Raw genomic sequence first — 20397 nt, forward strand, 5'->3', positions numbered from 1 at the left:
ATACATTATCCCTTATATCAATTCAGTGTATGTGATTTATAACAGTAAGGCATTCTGTCAGCACTGTAGAGCCAGACCAGGCTTTTTCATGTGGATTTATTAAGATTCATTCACAAATCAGAAATCAGACATCACAGGTCTACCATCGTTAAACTTCATAACTAAAAATTAAAGTTTATATTTTAAAAAGAAAAAAAGAAAATCAATTTGGAAACAGTATTTTCACTCAAAAGACAAGTAAAAAAGAAAACACACAAGGCAAAAAAAGCCAAAACAAACACCAACATGTCTTCAACTTTACTACAAGATCTGTGACAATATTGTTATTGTAGTAAGTTAAACAAGATGATCAGTAATATATATGTTCACCAGTCTTGCCAGTAAGAGGGCTTCAACATTTCCATTAATTGTACATCTATAAATGTTACAAAGTACATTCCAGCTTATGAAGAAACACAACAGTTTGAGAGAAGATTGCTGCATGTTACAAATGTTCTAAAAAACATTGTGACCCTTCGAGTAGATTAAAGATAATTGAAAAACAAAACCCAAACCACCATTAAACAAACTTCAAGTCCAACGCAGGCAGCGAGATTTAGGATGCACATTTTTATTGAAGTAAAGCCAGACAATTTCCTCCTCATAGACTGTCACTATACAATAAATCACCTCATTTATCCACTTGTCACATTATTTCAGACACTTGTGCCAGCCTGATTACACGATAAACCAATAAACACTTTAAATGCTTCAAGCCCTATATATTGAGTCTCTTTAGAAACATTATACAGGAACACAGATTTAACAAGACACTTAAAAACAAAAGAACAAACAAAAGATCCACACAAGACTCGCGCACACACAAACATACATACATACATACATATAGCCACAAAATATCCAGAGCGGCATTGTAAAGATTAGATGGCATCAGCTAGCAATAGATCTTATATGTACATTGATTAGGACTTATTTACATAAAAGGGCTATATATCCAGTTGAAGAATTTAAGTAAAGGCTCTTGTGTTAAAGTATGTGCAGTTTCGCAACCCCATGAAAACCTCATGATTATGTACAATGTAAACAGCATGGGGCATGAAAATCCTCATCTACAAGACCATTAATGTTGCGCCCACATTGCTAGTCATCCTCTAATTCAGATTCTTTTGATTTCTTGCAAACTGTTCGGTTAAAGCTGTGAAAAGCGGGCACCCAGCGATTGTCGTGAAGCCCCACTCTACAGCCACGGCTCTCTTTTTGAGACATGTGACAGCACATCCAAAAACCAGGGCCGTAAGGTAAAGCTTGGCAGTAAGGTTTGGGATGCCACAAGCATAACGACACATCGCCTTTTGCATACTTTCTCTTGCACTGCTTGCAAGGGTCATCTTTGTAGCGTGGATCCTGAACCCACAGCGAATCGCACGGTCGGATGTCGTAATGTTCGATAACGACTTTGAAATAGCAAGAAGTACATTTTAGGGCCGCTAAGGTTCGGGTAGGAAGATATCGAAATATCTTCACTAGAATGAGATGTGGCAGGAAAGCCATGTATTGTTGAGGCTCCAAGAGCTGCTGGATTTTAAATCTGGTCTCAAGAAAGTCATGAGACACCTGCCTCTTTACAGAAGATGTGTCAAGTACCTGAGTTACGTTTCCAAGTGAAGACAGAGAGACCGAGTATTGTGCAATCATCGAGCTATTCTGCATACACAGAGTATTGTGCATATTCTGCAGAGTATTGTCATAGACATTTTTTCCCAGGTTCTCTGCCTGAGACTTTACTTCAGGGTTGATTCGTACATGTGCATGGTTTGTATCGTTATGCTCTTTTTGAAAAAATAAGATCCCTGGGGAAGGGTCCCCTGTTAAAGCTTTGTCCTGTGTGTGTCCTATTTCCTGTTGTGACAATGTGTGCATTAATACGTTTGTAGCCTTAAGAGAGGGATCAGGGATCCTATCTGAGCACTCCACCTTCTCATCAGCTGCACCGTCATTCACTGTCTGACTATCAAAAGAATCATGGACACATTCAACAGTTTTTATACAGACAGAAATCGAAAATTTACAAGGATCCACAGTTATCGCAAAATCACCCCTACATCTCATTTTCAGATAGGTCTCCCTTACAAGATCAAGGTCTACATTGGCCACATAAAAGTCTTCCATGGGTGGTAAAGACTCTGCATCTTGAGGCTTAGCTAGAGCCCCGTTTTCCCATGATGTCCCAGGAGAGAGATCTTCCTTGATCTGTGGAATGTTTTGCTCCATGGCAGAAGCAGCTAAATGATTTTCAGGGTCAAGAGCGATAGAAGGTTCATTCTGAGAACGACAGTCTTCTTGCTGCGAGCCGTTGGCAAGCAGCATTCGGCCAACGTTTCTTCTGAAGCTGTTGCTCCTTGAAAGTCCTCCTGACTCACGTTCATTCTGGCGCCTCAAACATTCAGACTCAAGTTTAGCAACCATTTCTAAGACGCACACAGACTCCAGATCAGCCTTATCAGAATTATCTTTATCAGAAGGTGCTTCACTGGCTCCGAGTGCCATCAAGGATACAGTAGGAAGAGTACATTTAGATGTTCCAGTGGGTTTTGAAGGATGAGAGAAAGGTTTAGCACAATCAGAAAGTAACACACTTGCTCTTTGCTCTAGAAAAGCTACCATCTCGATCACAGAAAGAGGTTGACCAGGAATAACTCCATCGCCATCACCAACATATTTAATGGAGCAGTTTTCAACTCCACTTGCGAAAGATTCCGAGAGGAGGCACTTTTTATGTGCTTCCTGCAACTTTTCCAGATGGCTCTTCACACGTTTAAGGTCCACCGATTTTTTGCGCCTTTTGGCAGCTCTTCCGCTCATGTCCCCAGTGTTTTTAATCTTCATGGAGCTGTTCCTATTGTGATTACAATGATGTGATGCGAAAAAAGCTATCTTCTCCTTTGTATTTCCAGGCTTGATGAATGCACAACTATCCATCATGTCCTCTCCGTCATCACCCTGGTGAATCGTCGCAGGTGGGACATTCTTTGCTTTGACTTCAAAGCCGTTAGCAGGACTCACTACTGCTATATTGCACATGGTATTCTGAGATAGTGTCCCCAACGGTCTTCGGGTTGGATTCTCACTAGATGGTAAACATTTCTTGGTAGCGCCATTACACTTTTCTTCTTTAGCAGAGCTTTGGTTGTTCAGATGCATGCCTTTGTTTGATCGTAATTCTAGAACAGATTCTTTTTTGTGCAGCTTGTGATATGGCTTCAAATGCATTCCAGAAGCCCTGCAATACATAAAGCAAAATTAATCAAATATATGACTAATGCAGATAAAGAGGATTTGTGAATCCTGCCACACCCTCAAAAAAATGTAAATACACAGATTGTGCATTACAAAAATATACAGATATACACAGTAGCCAAAGTGGCAGCACGGAAAACGTAAGTCAACTGATGTTTGATTAGATTTTGAATAATTTTGAGCTTTACATAGTAGGAGAAATGGCAGCATGGCATACCCCCGAATAACAGCCCACTTTGAGCACTGACTATACATAGACAATATTTTTCTAGTCCCTTTTGCCAACACCACATTAGCATGGGCAACATTCTACTTAACCTCCTGGATTATGCCACCCTGAACAGCCAGTGGGAGGGAAAAGATGGGTCCAACAGATCATTAGAGAAAGGCCCAACTTAAGTGCTTGTTCAGACTTGCTAATGTCAGAACCCAAAGCGGTTACACAATGCCTTTATGAGAGTACACACTTTTCGCACATGGACTGGAGGGAGCCGCCCCCCCCCCCCCCCAAACCTTGTAATGTAGGAATGTTTATCCTAGACAAAGATAACCAGACATTCATGATAAAAAAGGATCAATCCAAACTACAAAAAATATCCACACATTGTACATCAAGCCCTAGGTGCTAGGAAAAGCAAAATTTTAGACACTATGAAGCTTCCCCATAACTGATATTAAACACATTTGTTCTTTATGAATTATAAACGCAAGACTGACATATAAAACACCTCTACATACAGCTGGGTATATGCAGGTAACCACCTCCAGCCAGGCTTACCGCTTAACATGTTGACCCAATGAGTAGACTTTCAGTGGTTCCCTGTGGAGGCCGGCTCTGCAGGAACTCATCCTAGCTGCCTGCACACAAGGCCTATTGTCACAGCCAGTCCATGTTGCTTCAGGTTGTGTGTACCATGTGTCACAATCTAACTTCTGACTGTGGAGAAACAAAAACAGACAAATGTAAAAAAGGACTGCTTAGTACAGGCAGGATTAAAAACTAAACTCCATAACATACTTAGGTGGATTCAGTTATAGTTTTTTCTTGTAAGTATATATTCGTACAAACATACGAAATGCAAATTACTTGCTGAATAACTGTTACACCCCTGTGTTTGCAATCAGGCAACTAAAGCATACAACATTTTGCATCTGCCCCCCCCCAACCCACCACAAATCATAATTGTCACATTCCCTTCAGCAATGGCTCAGGTGATGCTTAAAACACACAACCTCCCATGATGCTCTAATACCAGCTGCTACCATCAAGCTGAAATGCCATTCCACGAGTTATTCTGTAATACTGATGTATTTGTAGATTAAGGGCAATTTCTAAAGTAACATGACTTAGACAATTGTTTTATTTGTTACTTCTACATATTCTCCTCTTATTGTGCCATTACTTAATCGGTCACTATAATAAGCACCATAACACATCCATTGTCCTCTACTGGAGTTCCCCCATTTCTATAAAGACAGTAACACACATGGAAGAGGTAGTGGAGAGTGCGCACAGACAGTAAACAAAGTACCAAAAACTCCAGACAGACAAGTTACAGTTTTGTATCTCTTCTTCATACTCACAAAATACATGAAGCTTTTCCCTACTGAAACCCCTTCCACACAACACACTGGAATAAAAATCAAGCATTTTCATACCAATTATCTGAATATTTAAAATGCTTGTATTATAGGAAATATATTAGTAGTAGTAATGGACATGTCCACATCTCTATACCTTGAACCAACAGCTACAGGCCACTCTGTATACCATCCATTACATATTGTTCTATACCATACACCTGTCCATGTTGCCTTTTGCAGAGTCACGAGTCAGAAACATCCTTTCTACATAATTATGTTAGAAATATATATTCCTATTGATATTTTTATAAATCGCTAATGAGCCAGGTCTGATATGAGGTAAATATGTTAGCTGGTGTATTTTTAGAGTGATCTCTAAAAGACGAAAGCTAAAAAAAAAAATAAACAAAAAAAACCTAATCCTAGCAGTTATACAAAAAGACAACTGGTTGAATCAGTGTAGGCGGAGTCTCTGTAGGGACTTTTCATACACAACCTGGCGCAGAGGAATCCTACCTATCTGCTACACAAGAGGTGCCGGACATAACGAGAAGAGGATATGAAAAGTTTTCTACAAATAGTTGTGAATGTTACAAGAACAATTATATATATATATATATATATATATATTATAAATGTCTAGTGGCGTGTGTTAGTCTGTCTGTGTTTGGAAAAAATAAAACCAAGCTGCAGCGCCACCTGCTGGGCGGAGTTATACACTGACCTACTAAATTCTTAGTGTGTGTGGAAAAAAAAATTCAGAAAGGGCTGAAATTTGGTATACTAAGATGTTTTTAATTTGTTAATTTAATTTGTTAATTGTTAAAAGTGTTTATAAAGATTTTAAAAAAAAATATATATATTTCTTGAAGGAGAAGTGACAGTTGGGAGTGGTTGGTGGTTGCCGGGGGTGACAGAGTGAGAGGAGTGTGATACTCGGGACCGCTGAGAGAGATCCCTGTGTCTGGATAGACATCTGGATAGATGTGGCGATGAAAATGAAGGATGAGGTGATGGAGAAGAATGATGAGGTGGTGACATGTGGACAAAACCACGTTAAAAAAGGGCGCTTACGTCGGGAAGTAACGCTCTTCCCCTGAGGAGGCCTGGGCTAGGCCCAAATGCATGACAAGAACCTTTTTAACACCTTAAGTAGCTTGATTTGACTAGAATGCATGAGTATCACGCACAGGTTAACGTGTGTGTGTGTGTGTGTGTGTGTAAATAATATATATATATATATCTCTCAGACATTGATAACTACTTATTGACAAGTGAGGAAAGATCAAAATTTCTGTTGTAAAAAAAGATTTTTTAATACCTGTAGTCCAACAGTACTTTGTAGTGACTGCTAACTCTGTTTAGACTTCAAATTCTATATGGGGCACAAAGCGTAGAAGACGTGTTTAAAACTATCCACATTAATCCATTTTTACATTCACTTTAGGCGCACAGCATTGTACTTATAATTTGCTGAAGACTAAAAATACAGCAGTGTAGGCGGAAACACAATGGACAAGTTGTAGCATGCTCTGCAATTTGATTTTCTTTTTCTAATTTGCAGCGGAGGTCTAAATTATTGAGAAATGGAACAAAGCAGAAGAAAATTTGGATAGAAGAGTCAGGACAACTGGTTTACATTTACTTATAGGTCAAACCCAGCAGCTTACACAGTAAAGTCATCCCAAAGACACAGAAGGTCATCTACCCATCAGTACCAGTACCTGGAAAGAAGGGGTGGCAGAAATGGGTTGTGTAACTCACATACACAATATATTTATATCTAGTAAAGAGCAGATAAGACTCAACCTAGTTACAAAGTATAGCAAATCAGGGGCAAACGCAGGATTTGTAGAGGGGGGTTTCCACACCACGCCACCAGTGGGCGTGACCAGCATGCATGGGGGCGTGGCTATAATATTAGACAGTGCCTGGCTGCTCTCCTACTCTTCCTAACCCCATAATATACATGGGCAATGCTGCGTGCACTACTGTTAGGTGCACGCAGCTCTCCCTTTTCAAGCAGAGCCGTGTGAAGCGGGGGCAGGGTACAGCCACCTCAATTATACAGTGCCCCAGGCTTGGATGGGGGTTTCCAGGCACTAGGAAACCCCCCTCGGTTTGCCTATGCAGATCATGTTACAAAACAGATTGAATTCATGTTTATATTTAGTGTAGGACTGGCCAGGAGGGGGAACTAATATTCCCTGTTTCTAACAGAGTACAGCTTTAAGTAGCCAAGCAGCATTAATAATGTCTTTGGCGAGTTGGGAGCCACATGGTTCATCCTAGGTGCCTGGTTATGTATTGGACACCTCTGCAACAATTGGGATGAAACATCATCATCCCAGGTTTTAGAGGGTTAGGGTCCTGGCCGGACCTCCCGTTACTGTACGTTGGCCAGAATTTTAACCCAGGGAGTCTGTTCTGGCCCTTGCACTGGATGGATTTGGAGGACATCTTAGCTGCTAATTATTTTTAAAATATTGACAGACATTCAACTCATTGATAACTTCAAGATTTAAACCAACTCCAGGTACTTCAGCTAGTGTGTATAAATATAATATCCATCTATCTATCCCCTGCAAGCAGTTATCACACAAGCAGCCCTCTTCAAGCCAACACTTATAAAATGCAACTGCATTTAGCCCAATATCAGCCAGCATTTTTATACATTAGTAGAAGCATGTAATGGATATGGAATGACTTCATATACACTTACATCTGTCCAGTCTACATAGAAACAGTCTGCCCATTTTTTGTATTCTATGGTAATCTCAAACCCTGTGAATCCTTATTTCTCTTTAAGGATATCCTTGTGTCACTCACCAGACTGTGAGTGCTTCTTCCCGTGTATTCAGGAACCGTGGCCGTCCACCATCCTGAGGGTCTGCGCATGCGCAGCCCTTTCAAAACCTTCAGTACCTGTTCCTTTAACTTAATTGGCTGATCAGGCAACACTCCCTATTTAAAGCACCTGCTGTCCATACCTCGTTGCCTGATCTTGGAGTCTCATTCCCCATGAGCCTCTGAAGGTGTTCCTGTGTTTCCTCGTGTATTCAGCGCTGCTGATTCCTGTGGTTTCCAGACCACTTCTACTCCTGTGGTTTCCAGACCACTTCAACTCTCCTGTGTTTCATCGTGACTGTTAGCTGATTCCTATCCGCTGCCTCCGTGCACTACAGTCCTCTGACCACTTCAACTCTCCTGTGTTTCATCGTGACTGTTTGGCTGATTCCTATCTGCTGCCTCCGTGCGCTACAGTCTTCAGCTCATCTCAACTCTCCCGTGTTTCCTCGAGACTGCTACAACTGATTCCTATCCGTTGCTCTCCGTGCTCAACAGTTCCAGCTCAGCTCTACTCTCCCGTGTTTCATCGTGGCTGCACCTGCTGGTTGCTATCCGCTACCTCCGTGTACCTGCAGAGTCCTGCTGGCTGCTACTCCTCAGTTCTACTCGTGTCTGCAGCAGCTGATCCGCTCTCCGTGCTTCTCAGTGTTCCTGCTGGTCTCTACTCGCCAGTCTGCATCGGATCTGTGCTTCACTGCTTTCATCTCGTCTAGACCATCGCTACTCTTCAGGGTCCTCCAGGAGTCCAGTTCTACATACTACTGCTTCCTGAGTATTTGTTCCCCTGCTGGTCTACCTACCTGTGCGCTGCACCTACTTGATTACCGCTTCACCCTCCAGGGACTTCGCATCCTGCCGGCCTTCAGCCGTTCAGGTATCTCTGCACTCCTGTCTGACAGCCTGCTCCTGAACCACGGTATGCATACTTCTCATTGACTGTGCTGGTGTATTGCATATCTTGCTGGACTGAGTTGTTCTCCTCTGGAGCTTACTATCCGCTGAGACTTTTGCCATCATTGACTGTGTTATCTTTTGCCCGGATAGTTTCTATGACTTTGTATTATTGCAGTGCTGTTCAGTCATTACCATATTGTGCATGTCATTGTGGATCAAGTTCAAGGTGCCCGTGTATCCTCTGTATTGCAGTCTCTCCCCGTGCTCCGCCTCACATATATATTCAGTGGTACAACTTGCTAGAGGCAGACCACTGATCCCTGTTTCCAGCGTCACCTGTTCCAGTGTCCTCTCACATAGCAGTGGTACAACTTGCTAACGCAGACCACTGACTTCCCGGATACCTTCACCTGGATCCCATTCCTTCACCCAGACAGCGGTACAACTTGCTAAACGCAGACCGCTGACTCTCATCACCTCCTCGTTTCTGTTGGACATTCCTCCTCACTATAGCAGTGGTACAACTAGCTACTGCAGACCACTGACTACCCTCACGTGTCCTTTGCCCATACAGTTCCTCGTGTATTACTACATATATATTACCAGTGCTGCTAGTCATAGACTTTCCCGAGCATCTCTATCAGCTGCTGTCTCCTGTTCCGTGATCACCCCGCTACCAGAGTACCATATTACCACCTATACTGCTCTGGTAAGCTTACCACCTGGTGATCCCTGGGTAAAGACTCCTAGTGCCCGTGACACCTTGTCTATCCCAAGCATGTTTAAACTGCTCTACTGTAGTAGCGGCAATTCCACTTATCCACTACCCTTTGTGTGTAGTGAGAGCAAATAGACTTCACAGAAAGGGGACGATGGAAATGTTTTCCATTCACTTCCCGATAAGGCTTTTTTAGAGTGCTCTGTGAGACAATGCAACATGCCCATATGTAAATATCACTGCAAGCAAGTGTGAAAATAAAGGTTTTATAGAATAAAAAATATATATAGTGTGCTCAGATCATGTACTGCATCTCAAAATCCCATATAGTGCTCAGCAACAAGGAAGAGACTGAGACGCCAAGCATAAGTAGAATGCAAAATGGCCAAATGCCATCAAGTATTAAAAGGGATCAGGATCATCTGTGGGTCAAACACGTACTTGTGCTGCACTTTGATACTGAAAACCTTGTTTTGGTGCCAGCTCTGCTCAGGGTTGTTGGTTTTATAGTTGGGTGTTTGCAGTTTAAGCTTCTCCCCCAACACACTTCCCTGTTGAATTGCTCAAGAAGGATGACGAGCAACAGCAGAAAGAGGTGAAGCTTAACTTCAAATGCAATTACTACTGTGTGACAAATAGAAGTGAGAATAGGGGAGTGTTTTATGGTGAGCAGGAGAACAGGTCAGCAGTCAGTCAGATGAAGATGTACAAAGTGAGCTGGCATCAAGTTAATAGGAAAGCTGTAACCTGGGGGTTTTATAAAGGGAGGGATCCAAGTGACCGAAACATAATTTTTATGAGGGGGTTTCAGAGGTTGATTAATAAGTAATTAAATGTGAGCATTAGGGCTCGTACTTACAGGTGTTGAAAGACAAGGTCTGTTAAAATCACAAGCAAAACCTTGTAAATTATCCTCAGTTTTAACAGTGTTAAAATTGCTCCTGATGCGATATCATTAACGATTTTACCAATTCATGTGTACACACTAAACACGTTTTACCTTCAGATCTGTGCTCTTCATCAGTCATAACCATCGGCTGAAAAGATTGTAACTGTACACTCCATAGAGATCTATGGACACTGCTGGTTGTAAGTGCATACACAATGCAGAATTGGAAAGACATTGTTCCATCGGTGCACAAGATTTTTAGTCCAGTTTAAAAGTCAAATGAAACGATACAATATACTTTGGAACAATAACCATTCACTGTTGGAGCTCACACTCTAATGCGATATCGGGCTAAACTGTTTATCAGGCCAATCACACGATAATCGGCTGTAAAACATGTAGTGTGTTCCCAGTCTTAGAAGCATGTTCCTAAAGCCTTCCTGCAGCACAGAGTACTATAAATGTTTCCAAAGTGCCCCCATATATTGTAACGCTTCTGCGTGCAACAGATACACAGGTCCATTTACTTAAATTATGTTTTGAATGACCAATATTGAAGTGCAATTACTAGGCTTTAAAATTAACACCCATGTGTACAAACCCCAAAGGACTTAAAATGAAGTCACATTCTTATAGGTGGTCGGAAGGGAGTAGGCAGAAAAGGATACAAAACCAGTAGTGGGTTACTGAAACCTCTCAAGCTAATAGATTTAAACAATACACACGAGACCTATGAAGAAAATTCTCAACAGCCAAAAGGAATCAGACTGTGGTTCCATGTAGTTACATGTCGTTTAGGTCACAAATTAAAGTTTCTGATAGGCTGAACTTTTTTAACCTATGTAAAATTTTTAAATGTCACGTGTTAATGGTAATAATAATTAAAGTGTGTTTCAGGTCCCTGCCAGATCTACTATCCAATGGGTTTATATTAAGAGAAGTCAAAACGATCTTCAGTCTACATGTCATCTCCCCAATCATCCCCCGACTGCCGACACTTAAGCTGGGTACACACTACAGATTTTTCACCCGATTTTCCTGCCAGTCACACGCTAAACGACTGTAAAGGCCGGTATTGCATCAGTGTGTACACTCCCACGATAATGCTTTATCATTCCAAAGCACAGTGGATCGTTTGATTTGATTTTATAAGCGGACTAAAAATCTCTATAAACGATGGAACAATGTCAGGCAAGTTCTGCAGTGTGTATGCACTCATGACCAGCAGTGTAGGCAGATCTCCATAGAGTTTACAGAGTCACAATCTTTTCAGCAGAAGTTTATGACAGATCTGTGCTCTTGATCAAACGGTAAGTCGTGTAAAATGTGCATAATGTGTACACATGAATTAGCATGCTGATCGAGACTGTCAGCCGTCTGTAAAATATACAAGATATCGCATGGGGGGGGCGTTGTTAGGTTAGGACGTTTTCTGTAGTGTGTACCTAGCTTAAGACTCCTCACACTATGGTGTCTAGAATTACTGCAAAGCATTCACAGTCTAGAGGAATTCCAGAGATTACAAAAAGCCTCTAATTGTTTTAGATACCCAGAGCCCTCTAGCTTATAACTTTGAGGAGATATGGGCAACAGCATAGAGTTCATTCACTTTAAAGGTGACTGTAGCTTGAATACTTGTCAAAACACTGATCAAAAGATCACTGAAAAATGTAGTAACTATCTGACAGCTTGCAGCATTTTTGGCATTTGCCATCATACTACTACTAATAGTTATTTATGTAGTGCCAACATACTCAGTCAAGCTTTATACGTGGGGGACATACAGTAATAAAACAAGACTGGTAATTAACAGAGTGGTAAGAGGGCCCTGCTCGCAAGCTTATAATAGGAGTTTGAGGCCAAGTGCCATTTATGGCATACTAATGCAACCAGACAGGAATAAGAAAAGGTGCTTAGTGGGTCTATGATCAAGTCAGGAGTCAGTGAGTTTGTGAACTAATGCAGAGCAATGCAATGCATCTGGAAGGACTGTAAAACTGCCCATGAGCAGGGCCGCCGAGAGGGGGGGGGAGCGGGTACATTTTACCCGGGCCCGGCCATGCCAGGGGGCCCGGGCCGGGCCCTTGCTGCTATTTTTTGTCATTTTTTTTTTTTATTTTATTTTTTTGTATTTTGCGTATTTTTATTTTTTTTAAAAAAAAAATTCCCGCGGGGTAGGGGGAGGGGGGGGGGGGGGCGTTGGTGGGGGGAGCTATAAGAAATAAAAAAAAAAAAAAAAAAAATCAATACTCACGTGACCGCGGCGCCGCGTCCCTCCTCTCCTGTCTTCTCCATTCACACTGACTGTTGGGCGTGACGTCATCAAGTCACGCCCGGCAGTCAGTCAGTGAGGAGCGCCGCAGCCTGACAAGACCAAAGAAGAAGAAAGAAGAGAAGACAGAAGAGAAGAGAAGAAAAGAAAGAAGCTGACAAAAGGTAAGGAAAGAAACTGAGAGGCACAGAGGAGGAAAAGAGAGGCACAGAGGAGGAAAAGAGAGGCACAGAGGAGGAAAAGAGAGGCACAGAGGAGGAAAAGAGAGGCACAGAGGAGGAAAAGAGAGGCACAGAGGAGGAAAAGAGAGGCACAGAGGAGGAAAAGAGAGGCACAGAGGAGGAAAAGAGAGGCACAGAGGAGGAAAAGAGAGGCACAGAGGAGGAAAAGAGAGGCACAGAGGAGGAAAAGAGAGGCACAGAGGAGGAAAAGAGAGGCACAGAGGAGGAAAAGAGAGGCACAGAGGAGGAAAAGAGAGGCACAGAGGAGGAAAAGAGAGGCACAGAGGAGGAAAAGAGAGGCACAGAGGAGGAAAAGAGAGGCACAGAGGAGGAAAAGGGGGGCACAGAGGAGGAAAAGGGGGGCACAGAGGAGGAAAAGGGGGGCACAGAGGAGGAAAAGGGGGGCACAGAGGAGGAAAAGGGGGGCACAGAGGAGGAAAAGGGGGGCACAGAGGAGGAAAAGAGAGGCACAGAGGAGGAAAAGAGAGGCACAGAGGAGGAAAAGAGAGGCACAGAGGAGGAAAAGAGGGGCACAGAGGAGGAAAAGAGGGGCACAGAGGAGGAAAAGAGGGGCACAGAGGAGGAAAAGAGGGGCACAGAGGAGGAAAAGAGGGGCACAGAGGAGGAAAAGAGGGGCACAGAGGAGGAAAAGAGGGGCACAGAGGAGGAAAAGAGGGGCACAGAGGAGGAAAAGAGGGGCACAGAGGAGGAAAAGAGGGGCACAGAGGAGGAAAAGAGGGGCACAGAGGAGGAAAAGAGGGGCACAGAGGAGGAAAAGAGGGGCACAGAGGAGGAAAAGAGGGGCACAGAGGAGGAAAAGAGGGGCACAGAGGAGGAAAAGAGGGGCACAGAGGAGGAAAAGAGGGGCACAGAGGAGGAAAAGAGGGGCACAGAGGAGGAAAAGAGGGGCACAGAGGAGGAAAAGAGGGGCACAGAGGAGGAAAAGAGGGGCACAGAGGAGGAAAAGAGGGGCACAGAGGAGGAAAAGAGGGGCACAGAGGAGGAAAAGAGGGGCACAGAGGAGGAAAAGAGGGGCACAGAGGAGGAAAAGAGAGGCACAGAGGAGGAAAAGAGAGGCACAGAGGAGGAAAAGAGAGGCACAGAGGAGGAAAAGAGAGGCACAGAGGAGGAAAAGAGGGGCAGAGAGGCACAGAGGAGGAAAAGAGGGGCAGAGAGGCACAGAGGAGGAAAAGAGGGGCAGAGAGGCACAGAGGAGGAAAAGAGGGGCAGAGAGGCACAGAGGAGGAAAACAGGGGCAGAGAGGCACAGAGGAGGAAAACAGCGGCAGAGAGGCACAGAGTTATAAAAAAAAAGGGGCAAAGAGGCACAGAGTGATTAAAAAGGGGGGAAAGCAGCATGGAGGGCGCAGTGTAGTTGTGATGGGGCTTGTTGCAATGTAGTGTGTGTGCGGTAGGTGGTGGCTAATTAATGGGCGCTATTTTGTTTGTAGGGTGATGGTGAGGCAATTTAATAGTGGGGATTATTAATTTAAGATGGGGTGATTTGGGGCCTATTGAATGTGGAGGTGAGTTTGGGGAGGATGAGGTCTATTTATTAAATGTGACTATGAATTATTTAATGGCAGTGATGGTTGCGGGAAATAGGTATTGCTAGGCTGTTTGCATGACGGGAAATAGGTTTATTTATTACATGTGAATTCTATTATTTTAATGTTGGGGCTGGAGGAAGGCCTAATTATTAATCGTGGGTGCTATTGATTTAACGCTGCGTCTGACTGAAATTTTCTAAATGTAGCCATTTTTTTCCCAAATAGGTCCTTCTACATTCCAAGATCCAGGCAAGCCACAACTAAAGAAACCAGCAGCCTCGGGTGGAGAAAGTGAGAAGAACAGGTAGGACAGAGCAGCATAGTGTGTGAAATGTTGTGATTCTAGTAGGGACAATGCCAATGTTTGGTGAGCCCAGTGGGCGCAGGCCAAGACTGAACTGTTTGTGTACACACTGCATTCTTTGTATACTACACTGTGGTGCTGGATGTCTTAAAAGTCAGGAGTGCTTGGACATATGTGACGCTGTGGTGAATTCAGGACCTAGTGATTTTGATGTGCTAGCTATGCGCCCAACGGTGCATTGCCACGGCCCCAAATGTATGACCACATTCCCGAAAATTTTTGCACCGTCGTTAGGCTAGCCACGCCCCAATGGCGCATTGACACGCCCCTGAATGTATGACCAAACCCGCGTCGTGTTTTTTGCGCCGCCGTTAGGCGGCGCAAAAAATTTTTAGGGCTTACTCAACTATGGGGGGGCCCCATGAGTTTGTTGTACCCGGGCCCTGAATTCCTCTTGGCAGCCCTGCCCATGAGTATTCACCCATAATCAGAGTGCAAAGCAGTTAGTATGTAAACAAATGCAAAAACATCTTAATGCATCTTTAATCTCCTCTGTCACATGACAATAGTATATTACAGATGGGATTAGTGGAGGGAGGCAACTGCCACACCTTGAAGCCAACTTTCTCCTCAACCTCCACTTGGTGAGTGTCAGAGGTGAAACTGATACATTGACACCAGTGTGCCAGACTGGTTCACCATGTTTTCATCTTAATATTTGATTTCAGTTCAGATTAAAATATTTGATCAAAGACAACAGAATTATCAACAATATATGGGGTTCTTAGTTATCACATGACTAGTAGCAGAAGCTTGACGCAAGTTTTCACTTACCAATGCATTTACCCGTGGTAAACTTGTATGGATAAGGCAAGACAAGTTCAGCAACAAAACCCCAGGAGTGGGTATGGTGACATTAGGAATAATGTGTTGTACTACTGTTAAAGACACCAGCAAAAATATATAAAATTTACACCAGTGAGTAGAAGAGAACAGTGAGAAATATTTAACGGCAACAAGGATCATCAATGTCAATGAAATAGCATCTAACATTACATATATTAATTTAATTGTTAAACAATGTATGTACAAAAATGTGATTGAATAGAAGAGGAAAGTGTGGCTATGAGTTACAAAGTCTGTATGAAGACTAAAAATGTAGAGATAATCTTGCACTCCCTTTCTGGCATGCATATCACAAAGTACTGGAGAGGGAGCACAACTAACTCAGTACAAGGCTAATACACAGGACAATATAGATTAAATATATCTTATTTAAAATCAAGATTTAAATACATGCAAACCTACAGTCTTGTTTAAGGAAGAATTCTCTTGAACACATATATATATATATATATATATATATATATATATATATATATATATATATATATATATATATATATATATATATATATATATATATCTCTATATATATATATCTATATCTCTCTCAAATACTACTACTGAACTACATAATATACATGAATAGTAGTGTTTATACTGTGCCCTCTTCTCTGTAGCTGGTTTCCATGCTAGAAAGGGAGGTGCTTCTCTAACACACACACAAACAGTGATTGCATTTCTGCAATATGTAGCTACCTCGTTGTCAGAGTGTGGATTGGTTGCTTCATTTAAAGAGGCGGGGGCAGTGATTTCACAGCAACTCAGTTTTAGCTTTTTGACCTGTAGCAGATTCCATCAGGACAAAGTCCTATAGATGCGAGAGGAGTTGAAGTTGTCTAGTGGACATTACCTTCATAAGTGGGCAACACAGTGGCTTAGTGGTTAGCACTTCTGCCTCACAGCACTGGGGTCATGAGTTCAATTCTCGATCTTGGCCTTATCTGTGTGGAGTTTATATGTTCTCCCTGTGTTTGCGTGGGTTTCCTTTGAGTGCTCCGGTTTCCTCCCATACTCCAAAAACATACTAGTAGGTTAATAGGCTGCTATCAAATTGTCCCTAGTCTGTGTGTGTTCGGGAATTAAGAGTGCAAGCTCCAATGGGACAGGGGCGGATGTGAATGAGTTCTCTCTGTACAGCGCTGCGGAATTAGTGGCGCTATATAAATAATTGACGATCTGAAAAGTGTAATGTTACTGTCTAGTGTTCTTTAAGTTCTATAGGAGAGAGCCAGATATAGCTCATCACCCATTGAATACATACAGTGCTACTTCTATTTTATAAAACAACCATTACTTGCCGTCAAGTATATTTTCTGCTCAAATGTATGAATAGGAATTTTGGTCACCCTCATTAAAACGCCCATATAATTTGCCTGTTATCAGCTGGAACTCTAAAGAGTGAGCACTGTTCTTACAATGCACATGCATCTTGTCAACACTTGTCTGGCAGTTGCGATACTTCTCTGACAATAATGAGAATCAAAAATGAAGATTAAAACTGACTGGAAAATGATGCCATCAAGTTCTTCCGCTGTTGTAGTATTTTTTTTAAAAATTTTTTTTTAAGTGTATTACTATGAAATCAAACGTACTAGCTTCACAAAGGCAACTTTAAGTTGCATAATTCCATAACAATCACCTTAACACAATTAGGAGATTCTCTACTACTTTCTCCCAGCACAATCTTACTACTGATGCCAGCACCACACCTTTTCAGATTAATACTTCAAATAGATGATTGGTGTATTAAAAAGAGGTGGTTATTATATAAATATCTAATGCTGCAAGTTCCACCCATTCCAAGTGGACAATTATTAACAGTGTGTTGTCCTATACTTGCATAGATGTGAGATTTCATACTGTACCTAACAGTTATTCATTTCCAATGCTTCTAAAGTGATGTAACCATTTAAACTGTGCCTAGTTAACAGATGAATTAATCATTTACTGGAAAAAGTTACACAGTACACTGGATCTAATCAACCTACACTTTGATGAACCGGAAAAATGAGACTGCCTAGTTCACAAACATCTAAACACTTGTGCACACAGAGATTGGGTCTGAGAAGCTGCAACACCACATGCGGGACCCCCATCTCACTGCTTGGTGTCACAGAGTCAATGATGGAGAACACAGCCAGCAGCAGTCTAACACCCACACTAGGTCCTACAAGACAGAGCACAAACCATCTGACAAGGAATGTTTCACACTTAATGCTGCTGTGAATGTACAGGAATGCAAGAAAGTCATTTATCAGACATGTGTCAAATGTTTCTGCTACATCAGGCTAGTACAAAGAATACAATACAATTCATGCAATTTGCTTCCACACTGTTTAAATACAGGTGACTGCGAAGACACCAAGTACATGACATTCACCACATCTGGGGAATGAAAAATAAATATAATGCAATAAATGTTGTACAATTTGATCATCAACTAACCAGAAAACGTTAGTGTATTTATCTTTCAAGTTGGATACATTCTATATCATCTAAAGGTTCAAGTTTGCATCTTCTACAATACACTCACCTTGAGTATATGTGGTCAATTTTATAATCCAAGGACTTCATCTTTCATATTTACCCAAGGAAAATTGGCTTTCAGCTGTTGCTTTCTCTAATATACTGATACGATATGTGTTTTTTATCGTCTTGAAGTATTTTCTGTATACACATATATTGTAATTGTAATAAATGCTTAATTGGCTCCCTCTGCGCAACTATGTTTTCTGTACAATTAGAGTCCCTTAAAAGACTGAAAAGAAGTGTCAGTATTATTAACTTTCGGTATTCTAAATGCACACACACACACTTAATGGCCTTTTGTTTATATATTACATACTATAAATGATCACATAAGAGCATTATCAAATCATGACACTGCAAGGTTTGAGCATATGTAGTGCCAGCTATGTATTGTGGAAAAGGTAGGTTTGCCAATACCAACCAGATACTGAAGGAAGGACCAGTAGTTACAGGTCTACAATTTACATTTCAAAAACAGGAAGTAGGTAAGGCTCAAAGCAGGAACATCAGTAAACAAAATATGTCAGAGTCACACTTGCTAAAGATTGTCACCATGCTAATGATATCACAAGTGTTTTCTATTTAACCTCTCTTACTATACAGTGCTAAATAGGAAGGAACATTAGGGGCTTGTAGAAATTGGAGCCAGAAACCAATTGAAAAAAGTGTAGACAAAATCTTATTACAGGCGTTAGAAAAGCACGTTTATTAACTCGTCTCAAAGCTTCCTGTCAGCATAGTATACCACGTCCTAAATTAAATTAATCCCTGTGTATACAAGGCCTAAAAATATTCACACACATTTAGAAGGTCACACAGTCTAGACAACTAGTAACAATGTCCTATTTCTAGAGATGTATAATATGCTGCCCTTCTTGGGACTTCAGCTGCACAAGAACTTAACCTAACGTCTACAATAAAGGGGGATAAGACTCCTTCACCTCTACAGGACGTTTCATCAAAGAGAATATAGATCAGTTTCTCAACAGACTTAAATAGGTTCTGATGGGACAGAATTAATATAGGACATTGAATCCAAGAACCATGCTAGAAACAGATGGTCAGAAAAGTGGATTTAATAGCTACGCTAACTGTATACACTGGAAATAAGAACCTCAAGAGTTGAACACAGTACAAGCCAAAACTTGACATGTAATGAAGAATAATTGCAGATTAACAACAGTGTTATCCACTGGCCTCACATCCTGACGTGCTTTCGGCAAAGTGAATTGTTGAATTAAATGTATATTCTCTGAATAACTATCCATACAATTACATAAATAGCCCGAGCTTTCTTAAAAGAATGGTATACCTGTTAAATAATTTTTAGTTAATTTATATTATCTATAAAAACTTCCAGTAAACATATTACTCTGAATAGTCCCATTAACAGTACTGGGATTCTACCCTCCTGTTTGCTCATCAACCTAAATTGGGACTCTGCTATTTGTAGCCAAATTATGACAAGAGATGGTAGAAGTAGACAATAGTATTTTTTTTAAGTCTGAAAAACTTTTGCTTTCTCCGGAAGTGCTACAAAAAAATAAGTGAAAACTTAAACAAAAAAACATGCTCAAGGGTACAGTTTCAGACCCTCCTCAAAAGAGAAAGGGTCCCTTTATCCCTGGAGCCAAAAGGGCACTTAGGGGGTCTGAAGACTCTTGCTCTCCTTCGCCGCAAGGCTAGGGGGGGTCCCATTTGCAAAGGGTTCTATTGGAGCTTCTCCCATGGCACCAAATCTTCAGCCTCCCCCCGAAAAGGGAGACCTCAGACGGTTCAGGGAAGTGGGAGCCACTAGGACCACACCACATCCCCTAGATCTTCGGGCATTGGACTCATAAGGGCTGCCGTACCTCCTAAAATCCATGAAAACATAAAAAAATAAGTGCAGTGACAAACAGTGAGAAAAATAAATAGTGCTGTGCAAAACGGCCCCAGCCTTCCGGCCGAGATGTTAAAAATTATTCCTGCCTAGCCAGAACTCCGAAGCAAGGAAGGGTGTGGGAGATTTGTGCTCTGTGCTATACTTTCAAGTGAGGGTGACCAGTCCCCAAGTGAGTTCAGGCACCCCTGGTCACCACTCCAGGGGTACTAGTTCTCAGTCTTTCAAGCTACCGGCCTTCTGGATAGACCAAGCTTTCCCATGGCCTTTCAGAGTGGACAGATCCCGTACTTGGACAGGTACTCACTTGATCTTAGCCAAAAGGCCGACCATAGTTTTTTTATGATTGAAAAAGTAACTTAATTTGTATAAAAAAAAAAAAAAAAAAAAAAAAAAGGTACAAAAAACAACCAACACACAATACATTGCATTCAAGTGTACGCAGTACACTGTGAAACAATCATTCATACATTTTACCACAATACAAGGCATCAAGTACAAG

The 20397-nt window shown here is 41.8% G+C and overlaps 1 protein-coding gene across 1 annotated transcript in view; it reads right to left on the minus strand.

Moving 5' to 3' along the window:
* Window positions 1-282: 282 nt before the first annotated feature.
* The window catches only part of FBXO34 (F-box protein 34), a 33858-nt gene continuing 13743 nt past the window's right edge, over window positions 283-20397 (minus strand). Inside the window, exons 2-3 of the mRNA XM_075192537.1 lie at window positions 4076-4234; window positions 283-3280 (exon numbers count right to left, since the gene is read on the minus strand). Of these exons, the coding sequence (XP_075048638.1) occupies window positions 1141-3280; window positions 4076-4146 (2211 nt within the window). The 5' untranslated portion in view covers window positions 4147-4234 and the 3' untranslated portion in view covers window positions 283-1140. The remainder of the gene's footprint in view (window positions 3281-4075; window positions 4235-20397) is intronic.

Source organism: Mixophyes fleayi, chromosome 12, assembly GCF_038048845.1.
Source record: "Mixophyes fleayi isolate aMixFle1 chromosome 12, aMixFle1.hap1, whole genome shotgun sequence".
Lineage (NCBI taxonomy): Eukaryota > Metazoa > Chordata > Amphibia > Anura > Limnodynastidae > Mixophyes > Mixophyes fleayi.